Source organism: Pistacia vera, unplaced genomic scaffold, assembly GCF_008641045.1.
Source record: "Pistacia vera cultivar Batoury unplaced genomic scaffold, PisVer_v2 Contig712, whole genome shotgun sequence".
Taxonomy (NCBI): Eukaryota; Viridiplantae; Streptophyta; class Magnoliopsida; order Sapindales; family Anacardiaceae; genus Pistacia; species Pistacia vera.
The window spans coordinates 547,932-566,971 of NW_022196571.1; the positions used below are offsets into that span (position 1 = coordinate 547,932).

At 35.1% G+C, this 19,040-nt stretch overlaps 3 protein-coding genes across 3 annotated transcripts; 1 reads left to right on the top strand and 2 right to left on the bottom strand.

Moving 5' to 3' along the window:
• Positions 1 to 381: 381 nt before the first annotated feature.
• Positions 382 to 8,960, top strand: LOC116114513. Its single transcript, XM_031400654.1, has 8 exons — positions 382 to 395; positions 1,188 to 1,556; positions 1,657 to 1,916; positions 4,297 to 4,438; positions 4,762 to 5,133; positions 5,237 to 5,368; positions 6,080 to 6,208; positions 6,328 to 8,960. The coding sequence occupies exons 2-8, from the start codon at positions 1,272 to 1,274 to the stop codon at positions 8,644 to 8,646; spliced, it is 3,639 nt and encodes a 1,212-aa protein (XP_031256514.1). The 5' UTR covers positions 382 to 395; positions 1,188 to 1,271; the 3' UTR covers positions 8,647 to 8,960.
• Positions 8,961 to 10,225: 1,265 nt separating this feature from the next.
• On the bottom strand, positions 10,226 to 12,296 carry LOC116114524. Its single transcript, XM_031400669.1, has 3 exons — positions 11,833 to 12,296; positions 10,646 to 11,440; positions 10,226 to 10,518 (listed from the first exon to the last, which is right to left on the bottom strand). The coding sequence occupies exons 2-3, from the start codon at positions 11,256 to 11,258 to the stop codon at positions 10,316 to 10,318; spliced, it is 816 nt and encodes a 271-aa protein (XP_031256529.1). The 5' UTR covers positions 11,259 to 11,440; positions 11,833 to 12,296; the 3' UTR covers positions 10,226 to 10,315.
• A 2,400-nt stretch (positions 12,297 to 14,696) lies between these two features.
• LOC116114525 (metal tolerance protein 4) lies at positions 14,697 to 17,915 on the bottom strand. The gene is made up of 7 exons (XM_031400670.1): positions 17,436 to 17,915; positions 16,332 to 16,504; positions 15,937 to 16,135; positions 15,649 to 15,827; positions 15,407 to 15,557; positions 15,114 to 15,247; positions 14,697 to 14,977 (listed from the first exon to the last, which is right to left on the bottom strand). Exons 1-7 carry the CDS (start codon positions 17,584 to 17,586, stop codon positions 14,804 to 14,806), a joined length of 1,161 nt encoding a protein of 386 aa, XP_031256530.1. The 5' UTR covers positions 17,587 to 17,915; the 3' UTR covers positions 14,697 to 14,803.
• Between the last annotated feature and the right edge of the window lie 1,125 nt (positions 17,916 to 19,040).

Genomic DNA, 19,040 nt, shown 5'->3' on the forward strand with positions numbered 1-19,040 from the left:
GACTTGACCCTTTCTCCATTTCCAATCTCTTGCTATTTGTCCGTACAATCCAGTAGATTCGACCCATTTCGATCCAAAATCGATCTTCAATTTCGTTGCATGGGTTCGATTCAATTTTGCGTTTTATTTGACCCCATTTCGTGAAATTTTCAGGGAACGTTGCGGTTGAGATCGATGTTTGATCGTAATATTGTTGCAACAGAAGGGCATGAATGGAATTAAAAAAATTGGTGAATGAATTGAATTTTATGAGTTAATTTGACTAACAAGAAAAAAATAGCCAGGATTAGCGCAGGCGCAGAGAAACATGAGCAATTTAGTAATGCTTACTCGGTTTCGGCTAATGGTTTCTGGTCGAAACACAGCGATGATGTTGGTACAATCAGTTGCAGAAGGTACTAGAGTTTTTTGTTTTTTTTAATATTTTTTGTGATTGGGTCTGTGTTATTGAATGAAAAGTGAATTGGACAGTGTTCAAATGGGTTTGCTTGAATTGAAAGGGTCGATTGAATTTTGATTGGATCTTGAGGCGGAATTATTATTATTCAGGGGTTTTGTTTGATGGAACTTTGAGTTTTATTTATTAATCCAATTGCAGTGTAGTTCAGTGTATTATTGTGTTCTATGTGATATAGCATGGCAATAGACGATTGAGAACTTGTAACTGTTTGGTATTAATGATATTGGATAAGTAGGTTGTAATAGCAATACATTGGCCATTTTCGTGATGGAACTTGAGTATTTTATTTATTAGATCCAATTACAGTGTAGTTAGTGTATTATTGTGTCTACGTGATATATCATGGCAATAGACGATTGAGAACTGTAACTGTTTGGTATATAATGATATTGGATAAGTAGGTTGATAATAGCAATATCAGTGGCAGTCGTGAGTATTCGTTTGAAATGGTTGCATTTTCGTGTAATTTTTTCTAGTGAAGGTAATGGCATTTCATGTGACTAATAATTCTAATTGTGAAATTTGATGCAGTTTTTTTGAAAAAATTGATTTAAAATGGTTTCTAGTTGTTTATATCATTTAGTGGCATCAATTAGGCCAGGCTTATCGAGTATTGGTTGATGATTTTAGAATTTGTATTGGTATTTACATGTTTTGAATATATTTGGGCTTCTGGTTTTGTGCAACTTGTGAAATGAAAATCGCTAATTTGGTGATATGTACTTAGTTCTGGAGTGACCTTTCACTGCAAGCACGGCAGGAGCTCCTTAGGATTGATAAGCAGACCCTCTTTGAGCAAGCTCGAAAGAACATGTATTGTTCTAGATGCAATGGACTACTGCTTGAAGGTTTTCTGCAGATTTTTATGTATGGAAAGTCTATGCTGCAGGATGGAACAGTTGCACAGCTTCCTAGCAACAGAACTGTAGCCTCAAAAAATCAAAATGACGGTGGATCAATTATGACAAATGGGTGCCAAAATGACATTCAAGATCCGTCAGTCCATCCCTGGGGTGGTCTAACCACAACGCGTGATGGATCATTAACACTCCTGGACTGCTATTTGTGTTCAAAGTCTCTCAAAGGACTGCAAAATGTTAGTTCTAATAAGTTTTGTCATGCAAAATTTCTTCTGCGTGCAGGTAATTTGCATCTATGCATGTGGTTGGTGTTGCTGATGTTTTTTATCTAATTAGGTCTTCGACAGTGCACGTGCAAGGGAACGGGAGCGGGAATTGCTTTATCCTGATGCCTGTGGTGGGGGAGGTCGGGGTTGGATAAGTCAAGGAATGGCAAGTTTTGGTAGGGCACATGGAACAAGAGAAACATGTGCATTGCATACTGCCAGGCTTTCTTGTGACACATTAGTGGATTTCTGGTCTGCTCTTGGGGAAGAAACTCGGCAATCTCTTTTAAGGATGAAGGAAGAGGATTTTATTGAGAGGCTAATGTACAGGTGTGTTTTAGCTACTTGTTTGTTTCTAATATTTAGTATTTGATTTAAAATTCAGTGGAAGACTGGTATGAGAACTGATTGGTAGTTGAAACTATCTTTTTTCTTGGAGTTCTGAGATAAAAGCTTATGGTGGAAACTGTTATAATGGTCAAGCTGATGAAGAAGACATCATAAACTTATTTGTCCGCATAAAGTAAATCAATTTTTTGTTATCCTTCCTCAGAAGGCTTAGATACTTTGCCGTGCTATTTTCTTTAAAAATTTTGCACTTCATTGTTACAAGCTTGCAACATCAATTTATTCCGTGAGTACCTAATGTTCGTAGCTTCAAATATATGGCTGAACTGGATGGACAACCCTTTTAAGGCCAACATTATGAGTTAGGCATACATTGAGAGAGTGATTAACTGCGTGCTTCAGATTGGATGAAATGGATGCCATATTGTGCTATTATGGGAAATTTTGTTTGACATGATTTGTTGACTCTGGTGGATAATTGCAATTTTGTAAACTCCAAAGGGAGAATACCAATTTTGTCAAAACAAAAGCTGCATCATGCAAGCATCCTAAAATGCTAAAATGTCTGTTTGTCAAGGGAATATTTATTCTCAATCATCTAGACAGACTCCATCTTTTATGACTCTTTTGACCTTTAATTTGGCTTATTCCAAAGCTTGGTGATGAATTATCACTTTGGATCATCTGCAATAGAGCTCAACTGATATCCATGAAGTTTACTATGTGGCAGATAGCTTTTATACAACTTTACAAAGAAAATTAACCATAGTACTTTGGATTTACGCTTATCAAGTATTTTTAGAAAGAAACTGCTGGCATTTTAAAAAATCACGGATTGCCTCTATGTAGGCTTTTAAGGAAACATGATTTAGTAGATGACAAGAGACAGCAGGTTAGATGACCACTACTTTATTCCAAAGGCGAATGGCTTGATAAACATGAAGGTTCTCTCAATGTTGAATTTGATTTGATATTACAGTTTTGCTACTGTCAGTATCATCAGTTAATTTGGATTCTCTTGCTTTTCATCTCTGAGTTAGTAACTTTTATGTCCCTTTTCTCCGAATGTAGCTAAATGTAGGACCAATTGATATATTTTTAATCTGAATTTCCAATATATTCTATGATTCAATCTATGTGCGTTGGGAAAATGAACTTTGAAAGGTCAATGAAGTTAGTGTTTCTTTAGTCTTTCACGATGGCTTCTTGTAATTTTGAAAATCTAAGGATTGTGAGGGAACAATGGGAAGACTAAAAGTTTGAGATTGTTGACATGCAGAATGTTTTATGGAAAATTAGATCAAATTGGTGGATAAAGTAGGCCCTAATTTCTAAAATCTTCCAAATAAAGATGACAATGTGCATCAATTTTTTTTTAATATATAAGTTGTACACAATATTCGGTTTTGCTCATCCATTTAGCCCACTTTTATCAATTGCCAAAATCAATTTTTCTGGTTGATTTTATTTAACTATAGTTGATTTTCCATAATTTCCAATATGCTGATGGGCCAAAATGCTGTGTATTAAGAAATCACACTGTTATGAAGAATAGTATTGTAACTCTAGGTATAGAGACAAAGGAGTGGCATGATAGGCATAATTAGAGTTTATATGAAACCATCTCCGAAAATGTGTGACTAGCACCAAAGATGATATTTATTCTAACAGAGATATGATGTACAGAAGAAAACATTGTTGAGGAGTGTATATTGAATTGAGGCTTTAAAGGGAGAGATCTGGGCAAAGAGAGACGTCAAGAGAGATGGAAACTTGCAATCTTAAGTGCTATTAGAATATATGACATAATAGACCTTAGTTGCTGAAGGTTTACCACAACCATCTTCATTCACATGACAACATTTATAATCTAAAATCTACTGATTGCATTATTTGTTTCTTCTCATTGATTGGACCCTCCTTTTCAATTTGTCTGCTGCAATGCCACTATTGAGCCTTCTTTTTCAAGTTGACCAAATGCCACTATGTCTTTTTATTTCTTTCTTTCTTTTTTCTTCTTGAACTACTGTTTGATTTAAGTAATTTTTGTTGTAGTTACCTGTTAAATTCCTATAATTCTTATTTCAGTGGTGGAAACTTAAGGGCACCAAAGCTTTATTAGTTCCTGTACCTAACATGAAATCATTTAACTCTGTGTATTGGTGCGAAGGTGCTCAGTTAGTTTTGTTGTCTTTTGGGATTAACTTGCATGAAATCTTGTTGCATCTCATATTTCTGTGTGGCTGGTCATTTTTTTCTGTGCTCGAACATGTTCTTTTAATGCTAATGCTGCATATAGTTTCATAATATTGTCTTATTAGATTGATTTGCTTCTGCTAAGAAATTGATGTTCATTTCACAGGTTTGACAGCAAGAGGTTTTGCAGAGATTGTAGAAGGAATGTTATTCGAGAATTCAAGGAGCTAAAGGAGTTGAAGCGTATGCGGAGAGAACCTCGCTGCACTAGTTGGTTTTGTGTTGCTGATACTGCCTTTCAATATGAGGTTATTCACCCATTTTCATTTTTTTTCTCTGCAGACTGTTCAAGTGCTTTGGTTTCTTTTAGCTTCTGATCCAATTATTTGAACTATGAAGGGTTAATATCATAACACTGTTATGACAATTGGTTAAGTGATTGAACAAAAAATGTCATCATTGAAATGTGATACACATTTTCTAAGTTGATAAGTTGAGGGCAGTGTTGTCAATTTACTTATAAGCCGATTTAAGAGGCCTTTGTTTTTGGAGAGTGAATTGACCATTTTCCTTTTTGATATATTGGTTGTGTTAGTTTATCTTGATCAAATTTTTATTTATTACATCACAGGTATCTGATGACACAGTTCAAGCTGACTGGCGCCAAACTTTTTCTGATACTGTTGGAACGTACCATCACTTTGAATGGGCAGTTGGAACTGGAGAGGGAAAATCTGACATTCTTGAATTTGAAAATGTTGGCATGAATGGAAGTGTTCAAGTCAATGGTTTGGATCTTAGTGGTCTGAGTGCATGCTTTATTACCCTGAGGGCTTGGAAATTAGATGGCCGCTGTACTGAGCTTTCTGTAAAAGCTCATGCATTAAAGGGCCAACAATGTGTTCATTGCAGGCTTGTAGTTGGCGATGGATTTGTTACAATTACAAGAGGGGAAAGTATTAGAAGGTTTTTTGAGCATGCAGAAGAGGCTGAGGAAGAAGAGGTAGTTCAGTTCTTTTAAAGCTGATTAAGTAACTGTTTTTTAATATTAATTAGGAGTATGTTACTTAATGGGTATGGTTCTCTGTCTGTTTTGCTATTTTCAGGATGATGATTCCATGGACAAGGATGGAAATGAACTGGATGGAGAATGCTCCCGTCCACAAAAGCATGCAAAGAGTCCTGAACTGGCTCGAGAGTTTCTTCTAGATGCTGCAACTGTTATTTTTAAGGAGCAGGCATGTTCATTATAATGATATTCTTGTGCTTTTTGGCTTGCAAAATGCTTGCCTTTGTTTTCAATGTTTTACCAAAGATTTTTGAAGTCTATTTCGCTCTGGTTCATTTGAACCTCTACTAATTGAATGATAGGCTTCTATATTAGGATAATGCAGTGGAGTTTTGAGACCGTTACCGTTGCTGTGTTAAAAGTCATTTTTAGATAGGTGCTTGGTTTTTATCTGAATTATCTTCTGGTGTCTCTCAACTCAGTAAAAGATTACTTTGTTTCATTATGCAGTTTCTTATAAGCATAATTTGCTTTTAGTGTTCTTAACAACAGCCAACCTTTTCTGTTTGCCAAGTTATAACCTTTATTAACAGACATAAAAATGGCTTAGCAGCGCCTCGGTAAGGAGGAATTAAGTTTTGAATGCAATGCTGCTGAGGAAAAAAAATTGAGTAAACCTGGAGATTGTGCTTGGTTGGGTCAGCGGCTTTATGGGTTGGATACATGACATTTTGTTGGAGCTAACGATGAATTTCAGTTATTAGAGTAATATGTATTCTCTGTATTGCTGTAGTGTTGGCATAAAAAAATTTTCTGCAATCTGGGCTGCTCTGAACTAATGAAGATGGTGGAACCATGTTGTTAATTCTTATCTTTTTTCACGTGTGCAAATGTAATTGTACTATTATGAAACATACTCATTATGATATATTTTTTTCAGGTAGAAAAAGCCTTTAGAGAAGGAACGGCACGCCAAAATGCACACAGCATCTTCGTTTGTCTTGCACTAAAACTGCTGGAAGAACGCGTTCATGTTGCATGCAAGGAGATTATCACATTAGAAAAGCAGGTCTCAGTATTCATGACATTTTAGGATAAGATTTATGTTCTTGGTATAGAAAATTGGGAGCCATCTCCTGTTCGTGGAAAATATTTCTGAGGCCTCCTCTGTGATTTTTTTTGCTGCAGATGAAACTTCTTGAGGAAGAGGAGAAAGAAAAGCGTGAAGAAGAAGAGCGCAAAGAAAGGAGAAGAATGAAAGAAAGAGAGAAAAAGCTCAGAAGAAAGGAAAGATTGAAAGGAAAAGAAAGGGATAAAGAAAAAAAATATGGTGCCTCAGAACATAGCCTTGTTCGTCCTGATGTCTCAAAGGATGAATCATTACTCAGTGTTGATAAAGAGCCAAGTAATGCTATTAGCTGCAGGGACACAGTGAGTGAAGCAGTAGATGTTTTGTCCAGGCCTGGATCTCCTGAGGTTTTGCATGAACAGTACTCAAATGGGTGTACCACATCACAAATGGAAAATTACTGTTATGATAGTCCTGATGGAGAAGTTATGGGTGCTAAAGATGGGAATGGTTCTTTTCAAATAGAACAATCAAAATTTTCTCGACGGAGATTGAAATTTCGGAAAGAAGTACAACTTGATTCACCATTGAAGTGGTCTGAGAGGCGCAGATTTGCAGTCATTTCTGAAAGTGGTTCTATGGTCAATCGATCCGAGTCTAGATATCACAGTGATAATTATGAGACTCCTAGGGGCAGCAATGGATTGAATCGGCAATTGTGGATGACCACCTCCAAATCCAGCCATAGAAATTGCAGTGTGAAGTACAATGAGAAGGTTCATTGTTCCAATAACAGGATGAGTGACAGATATGACCATTCTTGTAGCTGTAATCAACATAATGAATATCGAGCAAAGGTTGAGCCTCATGTTTCTGCAACAAGAGTAGGCCGAGAGTCCAAATCTGTCAGTAAGTCTGAATCTGCATTGGATATGTCCAAACAATTCTATCGTGGTAACAAGTATAATCAAATTGATTACATGCGTGATAGTTCTGGAAGATCCAAAGTCAAAATTATTATGGGAAACAGTTCCTCCACCCGAGATTCACTTTATTCCAAGAAAGTTTGGGAGCCCATGGAATTGCAGAAGAAGTACCCCCGCAGCAACTCAGATTCAGATGTTACCTTGAGGTCAACTACCTTCAAAGGTGAAGGAGTTGAACATGATAATAACCTTGTAAAGTCATCTTGTGAAACATTTTCTAGCAAGGCTAGTGGGAATTTGTGTCAAAATGATGATGAGGATGTTAACATGAAGAAATCAAGGGACTCTACCCTTTCAACTGATGAAACCTGCCTGAATGGACTTCATTTGGATGCAAAGGATGCTTGCTATTCAACAGAAGCTGCTTACAATGAGGCTGGATTATGTCATAGTAGAAACTCTACGTTGACTGGAATTTCTGATCCCAACACGAGTAGCACATCCAATTCTGATAACTGCTCCTCGTGCCTTAGTGAGGGGGATAGCAATACAGTCTCTTCAAATCATGGAAATCTGGAATCATCATCCACGTCAGACTCAGAAGATGCCAGTCAACAATCAGAAGGGAGAGATGCTTCAGAATGCACTCAAAATGTTTTCTCTGAATGTCATGAAGTTGAGATTGAGAAAAAACAGTGTACAAATGGAGATGAGAATTTGGTAAGCAGGCCATTGAATGGACTTCCACCTCACAGTATGGGGAGTAAATTTCAAGGAAATCTGCTGACAAAGACTTCCCAAAAACCTGATAAAGGTATATCTAATGTTAGTATGGGTTCTGAACATCAAGGCGTTTGCCCACCACTGCATAATCAAAATATGCAATTTCCAGTATTTCAGCCTCCTTCAACAATGGGTTACTATCATCAAAATCCAGTCGCGTGGCCAGCTGCTCCAGCAAATGGAGTAATGCCTTTCCCTCATACCAACCACTATTTGTATGCTGGCCCTCTCAGCTATGGCTTAAATGGAAACTCACGCATGTGCATGCAGTATGGTGCTCTGCCGCATGTTCCTACTCCTGTATTTAATCCTAGCCCAGTACCTCTTTATCAGCCTGTTACCAAAGCCAACGGCATGGAGGAGCAAACTCATTTTTCCAAAGCAGGTGTGGCACAAAAAGCATTGAATGATGCAAATACAAAGGGGGGTGCTCCTGCCAGGTCACATCTAAGTGATGCACCAGCAAATGCAGAAGGCGGGCAAAGTGATGATTCTGATAAATTGGGTAATGACAACTTTTCCTTGTTTCATTTTGGTGGGCCTGTTGCTCTTTCAACTGGATGTAAACTAAATCCCTTGCCTTCGAAAGATGAGATTGTCGGGAATTTTTCTTCACAATTTTCAGCGGATCATGTTGAGAATGATCATGCTTGCCCTAAGAAAGAGACTACAATTGAAGAATACAACTTGTTTGCAGCAACTAATGGCATAAGGTTTCCATTCTTCTAATATACTAGTGAGAGTGAGATTTGGGAGTTCAGTCCCTATCTTCTTGTTTGGTGATACCAAAGTTTGAGATACTTAATAGTTAAGAAAAAAGAAAAAAAGAAAAAACCAATAATCTTCTTCTGAAATATTCCAATTTTAGCTTATAGATTTTTTTTTTCTTTTGGTGATTGCTATCCAAGTTGTCTAATTGGTTTATTTAATTTAGATGAAAGATAAGGTTGGGAGATTGCTATAAAGATGTTTGAGAGGTTTTTGTATGAGGTCAGTTTTTTCAATTAATGGAGAATTTGTTTGGTACGACTTTTTTCCTCCCCTTTTTTGCTGTTCATCTCTATAATTCAGTCTAGGCATTTAAACACATGGCATTTTTATCAGACAATGAACATTGATTCATCTTTGATCAGAGTAAAATTATAATTTTGTTATCAGCTTTTTGGACACCCTTCTGCAAGCTAGAATCATCAACAGATCATACAGTGACTTTTTAAGTTTTGCTGGTGTTTAAGCACTTATTATGCCAACCTTCTATTCATTTAATTGTGTTGTGCTTCTGTGGCTTATTATTGGTTGCTGCTCCTTGCCATGTGCTTGTGAAATAGGAATTGGTACTAATGAGATGCCTTTCGAACTATGAAAGAACTGTATGATCTTCTCTATGATTGGACTTGGCAACCAAGCCTGGGATGAGGCAAACCTGATCGTTAATAATGTCACATAAGATGATACATCATTTGTATTAACTAATTTGAAATACTACTTTAGATTTGTAGCATTATTCAGCTATATATCGAACTCTAATAGATGTTTGGATTTTCATGTATTCACAGCATCACAGGCAAACCAGAACACAAATTTGCTTTTCAATCCAAGTTACAGTGTTAGACATACAAATACAACATCTAAGTAGAGGTGTGCAAAACTGGATTTTTCTAATCCAATCCAGGATAAACCTAGTCCGAATCTGGTCCAGATTTCTTCTGATCCGGTTTTGGTCCGATCCGACTATACGGATTGGATAAACCGGATCTGGTTTTGCCCGAATTTATATGAAAAATATCAATTTTCCCCCTAAGATTTTGCATTTTCTTGGTACCCCTGCCACATCAACATTTTATTACATTTTCCCCCCAAAGTTGTCATTGTTTGAACAGTCCACATACTTTACCACTTTTCACCTAGGACCCCAAAATAACTTCTTAAAACTTGTAGTTATGGACAAAAATGGATCGGATCCAAATATCCGATTTCTTTGCAAAGCCGATCCAATATCTGATTCGAAAATCTAGATCTTCCAAAAATTGACATCCGAATCCAATCCAAATTTTTTGGATCGGATATTGGATTTTTTTGCACACCTCTACATCTAAGAGGCAGTTTATTCTCATTTTTCATTAAAGATTCACATCACTTCACTGTTAAGTATAACAATAATCACTCATTCATTCTTCTAATAAAATCCTGTCATGGGTATTTTCTTCATTTACCTAACAATCGTTATGATATGTAAAACCTGAATTTATCACGCAAGCATATGGATGATGTACCTAAAATTTCAGGAATCTGAATTCACAATTCTAGCAAACAAAATCTGATTCCTGAACTCTTTCATTGGCTTAAAAAAGAATTACATTAGCCGAGGCCCAGTCTCTTCATAAGTTCAAATCTGAACTCAGTTTTCCCTACAAAACTTCAAAACAGCAAGATAAAGACCAGGCTCATCTACAAATTTAGCTATCTCAAAAGAATGATTGGCTGCAACTTTTTGTAAAGTCATTTCATCAGGCAGGTCAGAAATTACAACATCTGCAAACTGTTCCCTTTGCTGCTCCAATATTTCCCTCCCTTGGGGGTGGCTAATAACCACTCTTGCACCTGAAAAACCAAAACACAATACTCAAAGAAACGATTTAGATGAATCAAGAGTAATATTCCTTTGCCACCGACTTTATAGAGATATCAAATGGGTCAAATACTACACAAAATCCTTCTAAAAATGTACCAGGCGAACAACGATCAGCAAGTGCCCCAAAAGCCTGATCAAGTGTGTAGGGCAACGCAGGCAGAAAATAGAGAAACACAACATCTAAAGGTGCCCACTCTTCTGGCACATATCTCAGTTCCCCTTGCCAACACTTAACCTTGTCATATTTCGCTTTAATGCAAGCTAACACAAAAAGTGAATCATGTACAACAAGCAAAAAGCTGCAGGGTGATGAATCAACCACCCGATCCACAAAACCTTCAGAACCAATTGAAACCAAAACCCTGGAAGAATGATCAATCTCTCCTGCAGAAATTATGTTGTCAATCTTCTGGATATTCTCTTCGGAGTTCAGCTCATCCGAGTCAAGAAATGACCAATCTTTTTCAATCAAGTCGATTACAGATACAACTCCCTCATCGGAAGGAACTGTGGAACCAATGGATGTCTGATGAATGCTTAATGAAAAACGCGATTTGGGTTTTAGCAAGTGAGAAAGAGGAGCAGTGTTACAGCCATTAAAACAAATATGTGAACTACAAATATACCAAGGTTTTGATTGAAGACAAGGTGAAGACTTGCAGGACAATGATGAGATAAAGGGATAGGAAGGTAACAAAAGAGAATTCATGGAAGGAAAACAATATGTTTCCTTCTCGGGATAATATATTATAGTTCAGGATGAGCTTATTTCAACAGATTGTAAGTCCCTTATAATGAAATGAACTAAACAATAAAGCATACACAGCCTGTTCAACCGATTATTCTATCTTCTGCAAACACTTTTGTAATCAACTCCTTTATCCTATGCCCCTGTCAACAAGAACAAGCATATGTCAACACTTAAAAACCACTAAAACGACAAATCAACACGACAAGACACAATTCATATAACACTCAAATGACCAGAAATGGGTATCTTAAATATCCGAGATGTAATTAACTTGAAAAACTTGATTGTAACGCAGTGATCAATTACATATATACAAAAATAATATCAGGTAAATTTACTAAAAGAAGGGTAATTCAACATTCAATTCCTATTAAACCAACTCCTGCACATCGAACAGGGATAGCTAGTTAGCTACATATGCATAAAAATCCCAGTATGTTGCAATAAAAACATCATTGGAGTAATATTCAATATCAAAAAGTAACCAACTTTAATTTTGCAAGATAAATATGAAGTTCAATGTTGCTAGAACCTCCCAAGACGAGTGTACGACATCATCTACGCACCCGTCCGATAATACTGCGCAGTCTAACTAACCTTCACCAACCATTGTTAAAATGAATGCATACGTGTCAAGAGCTTATTGGATGAACATAAACATAACGTCTGTCTCACCTAAGACTTTATCAAGTAAAACCAGCATATATCAGCCCCTAAAACCCTAAACCCATGTCTTATATCCCTTCATTTAAATTTTACATTAATCTTTAATACACGAAAAGTGAAAGCCCAGAACTCCATTAAGTCCATGAATTCACAATACATTCTTAGAACCAGAAACTATAACTATTTATCGAACAAATTATTTTGTTAGGAGATATAAAGGGAAGATATGAAAGTGAAGAAGCACAAAGAAAAATGATAATAATAAAAAAAAGTAACTCTTGGTAAAAATGAGTGAAATTTATCATATGAAAACATATAGAGATAAGACATAAGAGCTTACCTGGGCAATAGAGAGTTGTTGAAATGCAGAGAAAGCTTTATGGGTTTAACAGAAGACGACTCTGTGTTTTGGGCCTTGGGCCCATTTGATTTGGTCCATTTTTTCCCCCTTTTTTGGGGTTAAAAAGAGAGTCGTTCATATATTTTTTTTGCTAAATATTTCTAAGAAATATAACTTTTACCATTGAGTTATTTGTTAGATTTAATGACTTTGTGACTGCAAATTGAACTTTGTGGGATTCATAGCCTCCTAATGCATAAAATCATTGTGAATGTTTCATTAGAATTTGACTCGTAAATTGTAATATGTAATATATGTGACTTGTTTGAGAAACAGATTGAGATTGTTTTGATACCTTGAATCAAGCTAGTGAGTTTAAAAAATCCAAATCTAAGTCATAGAAAGTTTGTCAAGCAACATGGAGATGAACTCAGATTTATAATATATCTATCGGACAGGTGCGGACACATTGAGTATATAAATCTTTACTAAATGCAACATTGTACATATAAAATTTTGAACTCTTAAAGTTTCGATTTAGTGAAATTAGAAATAGACGATATATTTAAACACCAGATGAATAAATGATTTACCATAATTTTTCTAATCAACCCACTTTTGGATCAACTCATGATACTAATAGGGTATAAAAATACTTTGATTTCTTATGCTTTTGCAAACAACAATGGCACATTCATGTCTTCCATATTAGCTCTTACCTTCAAAGTTTCAACAACAATGACAATTCTTTTATTAGCTTATTATTTAGGAAGAAAGGGTTTCTTCTTAAATTCATGATAATAAGGGAATAATTCTTTTTTTTAGGTATTTTCTTGTGGGATTTGATTTCTTTTTGTATCATGAGAAGATTTATTCTTTAATTTTTAGTATTTATTTGCATTTGGGAGGACCAAAGTTAAAAGATTAAATTAGGAAATTGCATTTAGGAAGACCAAAGTTAAAGGATTAAATTAGGAAATTGCATTTAGGAAGACCAAAGTTAAAAATTTTATTTAAGATGTTTCCTTCAAAGGGAATAAGATAAGGTTTAAGAAATAAGAGGGCAAAAAAAAGTCAAAACTTAGGGGATGAAATTGTTATTTTCATATAACACAAAAATTGAACTTATCATTTTCATATGATAAGTAAATATTAAAAAGTAAAAACAATTCATTCCCACTATATTTCTAATTTCTAATGGCATTAAAATAGCGCTCCAAAAACGCACTGAAAAAGACAAAAAATTTTAAGGACACTTAAAAACCAACTATTCACAATTTAATGTTTACTTGAAACTCCAACAAAATTTTTTTTTTTATTATTTTTTTTTCTCTTCAAAATTTTAATATCATGTGTACTTGATATAATGGGTGAAATTCACCCATGAGTAACATAGTTATAACGGCAAACCAAGGGGCTAGTAATGGCTTCAACCCATAATTCCAAGTTTGATTCTCTACTGCCTCGTTGATTACCTTTACCTATGATTTACTTAGGAGTGGGTTGCTGCTACAAGAAAATTTTGACTCTGTTTGTTTCTTTATTCAAAATACTATCTTATCAAATTCTATTCAAAATGTATATTTGTTTCGGTATTCTCAAAATCTAATCATATTCTATTCAACTCAAAATATTTAGATATTTTTAATCTCCTAGGTTTATTAATTTAAATGAACACCTCAAACAATAAAAGTTTATAAATTGACAAAAACACATCCACCCACCCACATATTCCCGGTAGCCGGCTACCACCGCTGGAAGGTGGTTGGAATATGTCAAAATGGCGCACAACTGGCTGGATATGACCGGTTGTGTTTCGATCTGGCCATTGATGGCCAGATCTGGCTGTTGACGGCCAGATCTAGCCACATCTGATTGTCAACAACGACCTTATCGTGGCCGTTGTTGACGGTCATATCTTGGTTGTCATCAATGACCAAATCTTTAACTATAGAACTGGCCATTTTCAGCCAGATGCATGATAAATTTGGTCAGAAAATGTCAGATCGGCGCCGATCCAACCAGTTGTGTGCCATTCTGGTCACTTCCGGTCTCCGTCTGAAGGTGGTGGCTAGCTGCCGACTTTTAATGGATGAGTGAGAGTGTTTTTATTAATTTAAAAACTTTTATTGTAGGGGGTATTTAACTAAATTAACAAATGTAGATGATTAAAAAATAATCTAAATATTTTCAGAAAATATTTTCCAAAAATTTACCAAACATATTTTCAAATTCAAATCCTATTCTTGTAATAACAACTCAACTCAACTTTTTCAAAAATACTATTCTAAATACTCTATCAAACATAGTCTTTGTTATTTTATCATACCTCTAGTATCAACAACTCTTTATGTTTTTCTCTTTTTCTTTTACTAGCTATTTAATTTTTACAAGTAGAAATTTTTTAGCACACGATTATGAAAAGTTTTATGGAATTTGAAGTCTCAAGAAATAGAAGTATTGATGGGAAATTAAAAAAAAAAAAAACTGACACTGGCTAGCTACTTGGGAGCCTGTTAAGAACAGAGTGTTCTGGCTTGTGGTCACACTCAAAATCAAGATGAACAAAGGCTCTCTCAACTTCAGGGAGCTCTTCAATCTTAATCTGCAATGATTCTCCAATTGCATGAGCTTCTTTTAATGGCAAATCTTCCGGCAGCTCAATGTCAACCTGAATTTTTAAGCGAAATATTTCTTAAAACATTGTCAGAGCCAAATCACGGCTCAGTGTTTGCACAGTTTAAAGAAATAGGTTTGCGCATTTGCTAATAGATATAGCTTTAGATGTGTCGATAGTACAAACTAACCTCAACAAAATAAAGAACACCGAAGGTGTAAGCGCGAACCGTGTCAACCCGTTTGATTTGAGGATGGTGTCTTAGGACAAGGTATGTGAGTTTCTGCAGAACTTCAGGAGGAGCTGATTGTCCAACCAGGCAAACTACCAGAAAAAAGATTGTTAAAAGCGCATGCTGAACATGGAAATTCATTTGGGGTAATAAAAATGTTTTTACTTGGAAGTGATTTTTGTGGAAGCACTTCAAGCCTCCAAAAACGTGTTTATATACTTCATCTTAATGAAATAGAGAAAGAATGGAACCTGCATTTTCCTTCACGGTTCCAGACCAATTAGTAATGGTATAGATTGCAAGGATGATAGCGCCAAGTGGATCAATCCACCAATAGTATTTATCGCCAAGAACAGCAGCGACCAAGCCAATCACATTCGTTACCACATCAAAGTAATGATCCTGCAGGCAATCATATTATAGAAAGCAATGCGCAGCAGGAAAGAATCCAATCCAATTGATATTGGGCTCTAAATTGTATGTTATACTAAACCTTTGCATATGCGCGGACAATGTTGTTCCCGGAGCTTCTACAGTAAATCCATAGGACAAGTTTCACTGCAGTAGCTGTCAGCATGATTGAATACAACCAAATGAGTTGGGAGGAAGTCATTTTTGCAGAAGGTTTGTCTTTGATTAGTTGTTCGAGAGCTAGGATGAGCACTTGGAAGCCTGCATACAGGACGAACACAACTCGATAAGGAAAAAAAAGAATGTCAAGTTCACTAGATATTTGTCAATTTTTTAAAGATTTAGACAAGTTTAGAGCAGAAAAATATACCTAGAGTGGCCATGACAGCAGCAAAGATGATAATGCCTACTGGTTGCACCCTTAATTTTCCAATAGGATATTTGTATATGTTTATGTTTTTCATTGACAAATTTGTGAACCAAAGTATGCCACCAGCCATGAGATCTAACAAAGAATCTAGAGTCGATGCAGCAATCGCCATAGATCCACTCTTTATTGTAGCATATATCTGTATTGCAGAAATGCATATATAGAAATAAGAACTTTCTGAAGAAATCAATGCTTCTTACAATCAATTGTGAAGAAAAGCACAATGAAATGTAACACATAACTCTACAAGCATCTTAAAAAGAGGCGATGATATTAAAACATATCTGAAATTCTGCATTTAATTCACATTATCCAGAAAAGGGAAAGTAGAATACCTTGAATGCAAGTAACACAAAATTTGCACAATTAGAAATGTTCATTGCTCTCTCATGTTGGACTTGCTCGATGCAGTATTGCTCTTCATCAATGGCATTATTCGACTCCAGAGAGTCGACTTCCTCGAAGGACTTAAGTGTTGCAAATTGTTTTTCATAGTATTCCTTCTCCCCTGATAAAAACAAAACCATGAATGTTCCATCAAAATGATATGTAACTCAGAAATTGAAGAATATATACATACACTAAAAGATTATCAACATGTAATACATAATATAATACAGATTAATACTAATATCAAGTGAAACCGGCAGGATTTTCTCCTTGATCAAATCAATTTTGCAGTAATTATACAACTTTGTAATTCATTTCAAACATACCAACTGAGCAGTCCTAATAAACTAAGGTTCCCAGGATTAAAATGAAATTTATATTATCACAAATGATCACCGACTGAAACATCTTTTCACAGAATCACACTAGTTATGTTCACATCAACCAGTTTCATTCATCAAAGAAATAGTAAAGCCGCAACGCAGCCAGGGGCTGCCATGCCTGGCTATGTTCTGGCCAAGTTTCTCGAATTTTCTTTCGAGACTTAGGTGACATTTGTTAATTTGTCTGACTGACTAAATAACTCTGAAACAAGTAGTCTCGGTTCCTAGAGGAAACCGGCCGATTATTCATGACCTAACCACTTGGAAGATTGTCTAACACAGAATAATTGAACTAAATTTTCAACTTGAATACAAATCAAAAGACATGGTATGGAAAATGACAGGCAGATAGGACTTGGAAGAAGCATTTATTCAAACAAAAAGCACCCATCTTTTCTACAGTCATCAGTTATCAATTAGAAAGTCAAAGTTCTAATCCATGAGTAGATTCCAAATTAGCTCCTAACACGTGCCTTCTTCTCTTATTTAATTCTGAATTATTCAACAAATCTTCTTGTCATCACCACTTACACTAAGCAGTAAGCAAGGTCAAATTTTTTTTCATTTCCCACTTAAAACAAAACTTAATTAAAATAAAATCATGACATACCATTGCTATTGATCAAGATAAAAGCGAGAGAACAGAGAGAATGCGATGTGAAGTACCTTGAATGAAGCCAGTGAGTTTAGAGAGGTCAATATCAAGAGGGGTTTCAGGATCAAGTCCAGAGCGAACTTTGTGAGGCAATTTGGAGATGAACTCACATTTTAATGAAGTAACTGAGTTCTGCAACAATGGAGCTTTCATATCATCCATATTTACTTTATTCACTCAAAAACTGAGCAGACTCTTCAAAGTTTCAAGATGGATATGCTGATGTCTCTCCTGAGGAAGAAATGCATGCGTGGAACTGAGAATCTAAGACCAAGATGCCATGGTGATTACTTCTTTCAATGATTAATATGTTATTCGTATATTATACATTTTTAATGATTAATATGTTAACAGTGTATGAATAAGTTAAGGACAAGAGACAAACTTTAGGGAAAAGAATAGATTATATTTAAAGAAAGGCCAAAAAGGGGAGTAACATATTGAGAAATAGAAACGACTTTCAAGACGAGGGGGATTAAACAGGAACAAGAGGCATCCAAGGAAGAAAGATCTTTTTCCTTCCCTTTTTTTCAAAAGGAAACGAGGATTCGGATAAAATCCAGAAAACATAAAGAAACATGCGATAACAATAGCCTAGTTTATGGAACTTCTTATCTGGATGGGAATCAAGAAAATGCCAAGATAAAAAGGACACAAAATAAAAAATTTTATTAGATTTTGAAAATAACAAAAATCTTGTAACGTTAATCTTTTTTCATTTATTATAACATTTAAAACTCAAAAGTAAGAGGATTTTGTTATTTTTGAAACCTTAAGGAGATTTTTATATTTTATCATTCTTCGAGGTATTAATGTATATGAAATTTCAAGTTAATAATAAGATAAAACAAGATGATAAATAGTTTTCTAATAATAATAATAAAAAATTGTGTTAATAAATGTATTTATGAGGAAAATTAAATGGATAAATAAAGGAAAAAAGAGGACCACACTCCACCAATTTTATTTTTTTCTGATTTCAATCACTAATAGTATTATCACTATTTCCAAAGTAAAATAGAAAAATTTTCTCCACCCCCAAGGTTTAATTAAGTTACGAAATTCTCCCTAACATTTCAAAAATAACATAAATCTCCTTACCGTTAGTGTGGTTACTATGAATTAACGAATATTTACCTAATTACCTCGCTAAGAATTTTTTTTTTGTTACTATAATTACAAAAAGATTTGAGAATTTTCCACTCATCATTAAAATTCATTAATCAAATTTGTTATCTTACTGGGGTCTAACAACGAAAAGACTATAATACCCTTTATCCGTCAATGAAGCTGAGAAACATTTTCCCAACAAAACTTTATTAAATGTATTTTCCATCCCTAGAATTTGCAACTTCCTCTAGAATCAAAGAACCAAATGTCCAAATCATCCCATTAATTTATAGAACTCTTTAGAATAGCTAGAATAGGAAAGTGATATAAAGTACAGAAACTTTATTTTTAATGGGACGTTGCTTTCATTTCAATCCAAAATTGCTTGCTTCCCCAACACCAAAAGCCAAAATTATTGGGGACCTGAAATATTTAATCAAATCTCAAATCTCAAATCAAAATCAACATAAATGGAGACACGAATAAAGGAAGAATATAAAGGTAAA

Bases quoted from the DNA above. Each gene is read 5' to 3' on its own strand.
- LOC116114525 (XM_031400670.1), bottom strand. From the start codon at position 17,586: ATGGATGATATGAAAGCTCCATTGTTGCAGAACTCAGTTACTTCATTA. The intron at 16,505-17,435 runs GTACTTCACATC...TGTTTTTATCAG, and splicing joins ACTCACTGGCTTCATTCAAG to GGGAGAAGGAATACTATGAA. The intron at 15,248-15,406 runs GTTCCATTCTTT...TTTTTCTGGTAG, and splicing joins AACCGTGAAGGAAAATGCAG to TTTGCCTGGTTGGACAATCA.
- LOC116114524 (XM_031400669.1), bottom strand. From the start codon at position 11,258: ATGAATTCTCTTTTGTTACCTTCCTATCCCTTTATCTCATCATTGTCC. The intron at 10,519-10,645 runs GTACATTTTTAG...TTGGTTTTTCAG, and splicing joins TGCTGATCGTTGTTCGCCTG to GTGCAAGAGTGGTTATTAGC.
- LOC116114513 (XM_031400654.1), top strand. From the start codon at position 1,272: ATGTATTGTTCTAGATGCAATGGACTACTGCTTGAAGGTTTTCTGCAG. The intron at 5,134-5,236 runs GTAGTTCAGTTC...TGCTATTTTCAG, and splicing joins AAGAGGCTGAGGAAGAAGAG to GATGATGATTCCATGGACAA. The intron at 6,209-6,327 runs GTCTCAGTATTC...TTTTTGCTGCAG, and splicing joins TTATCACATTAGAAAAGCAG to ATGAAACTTCTTGAGGAAGA.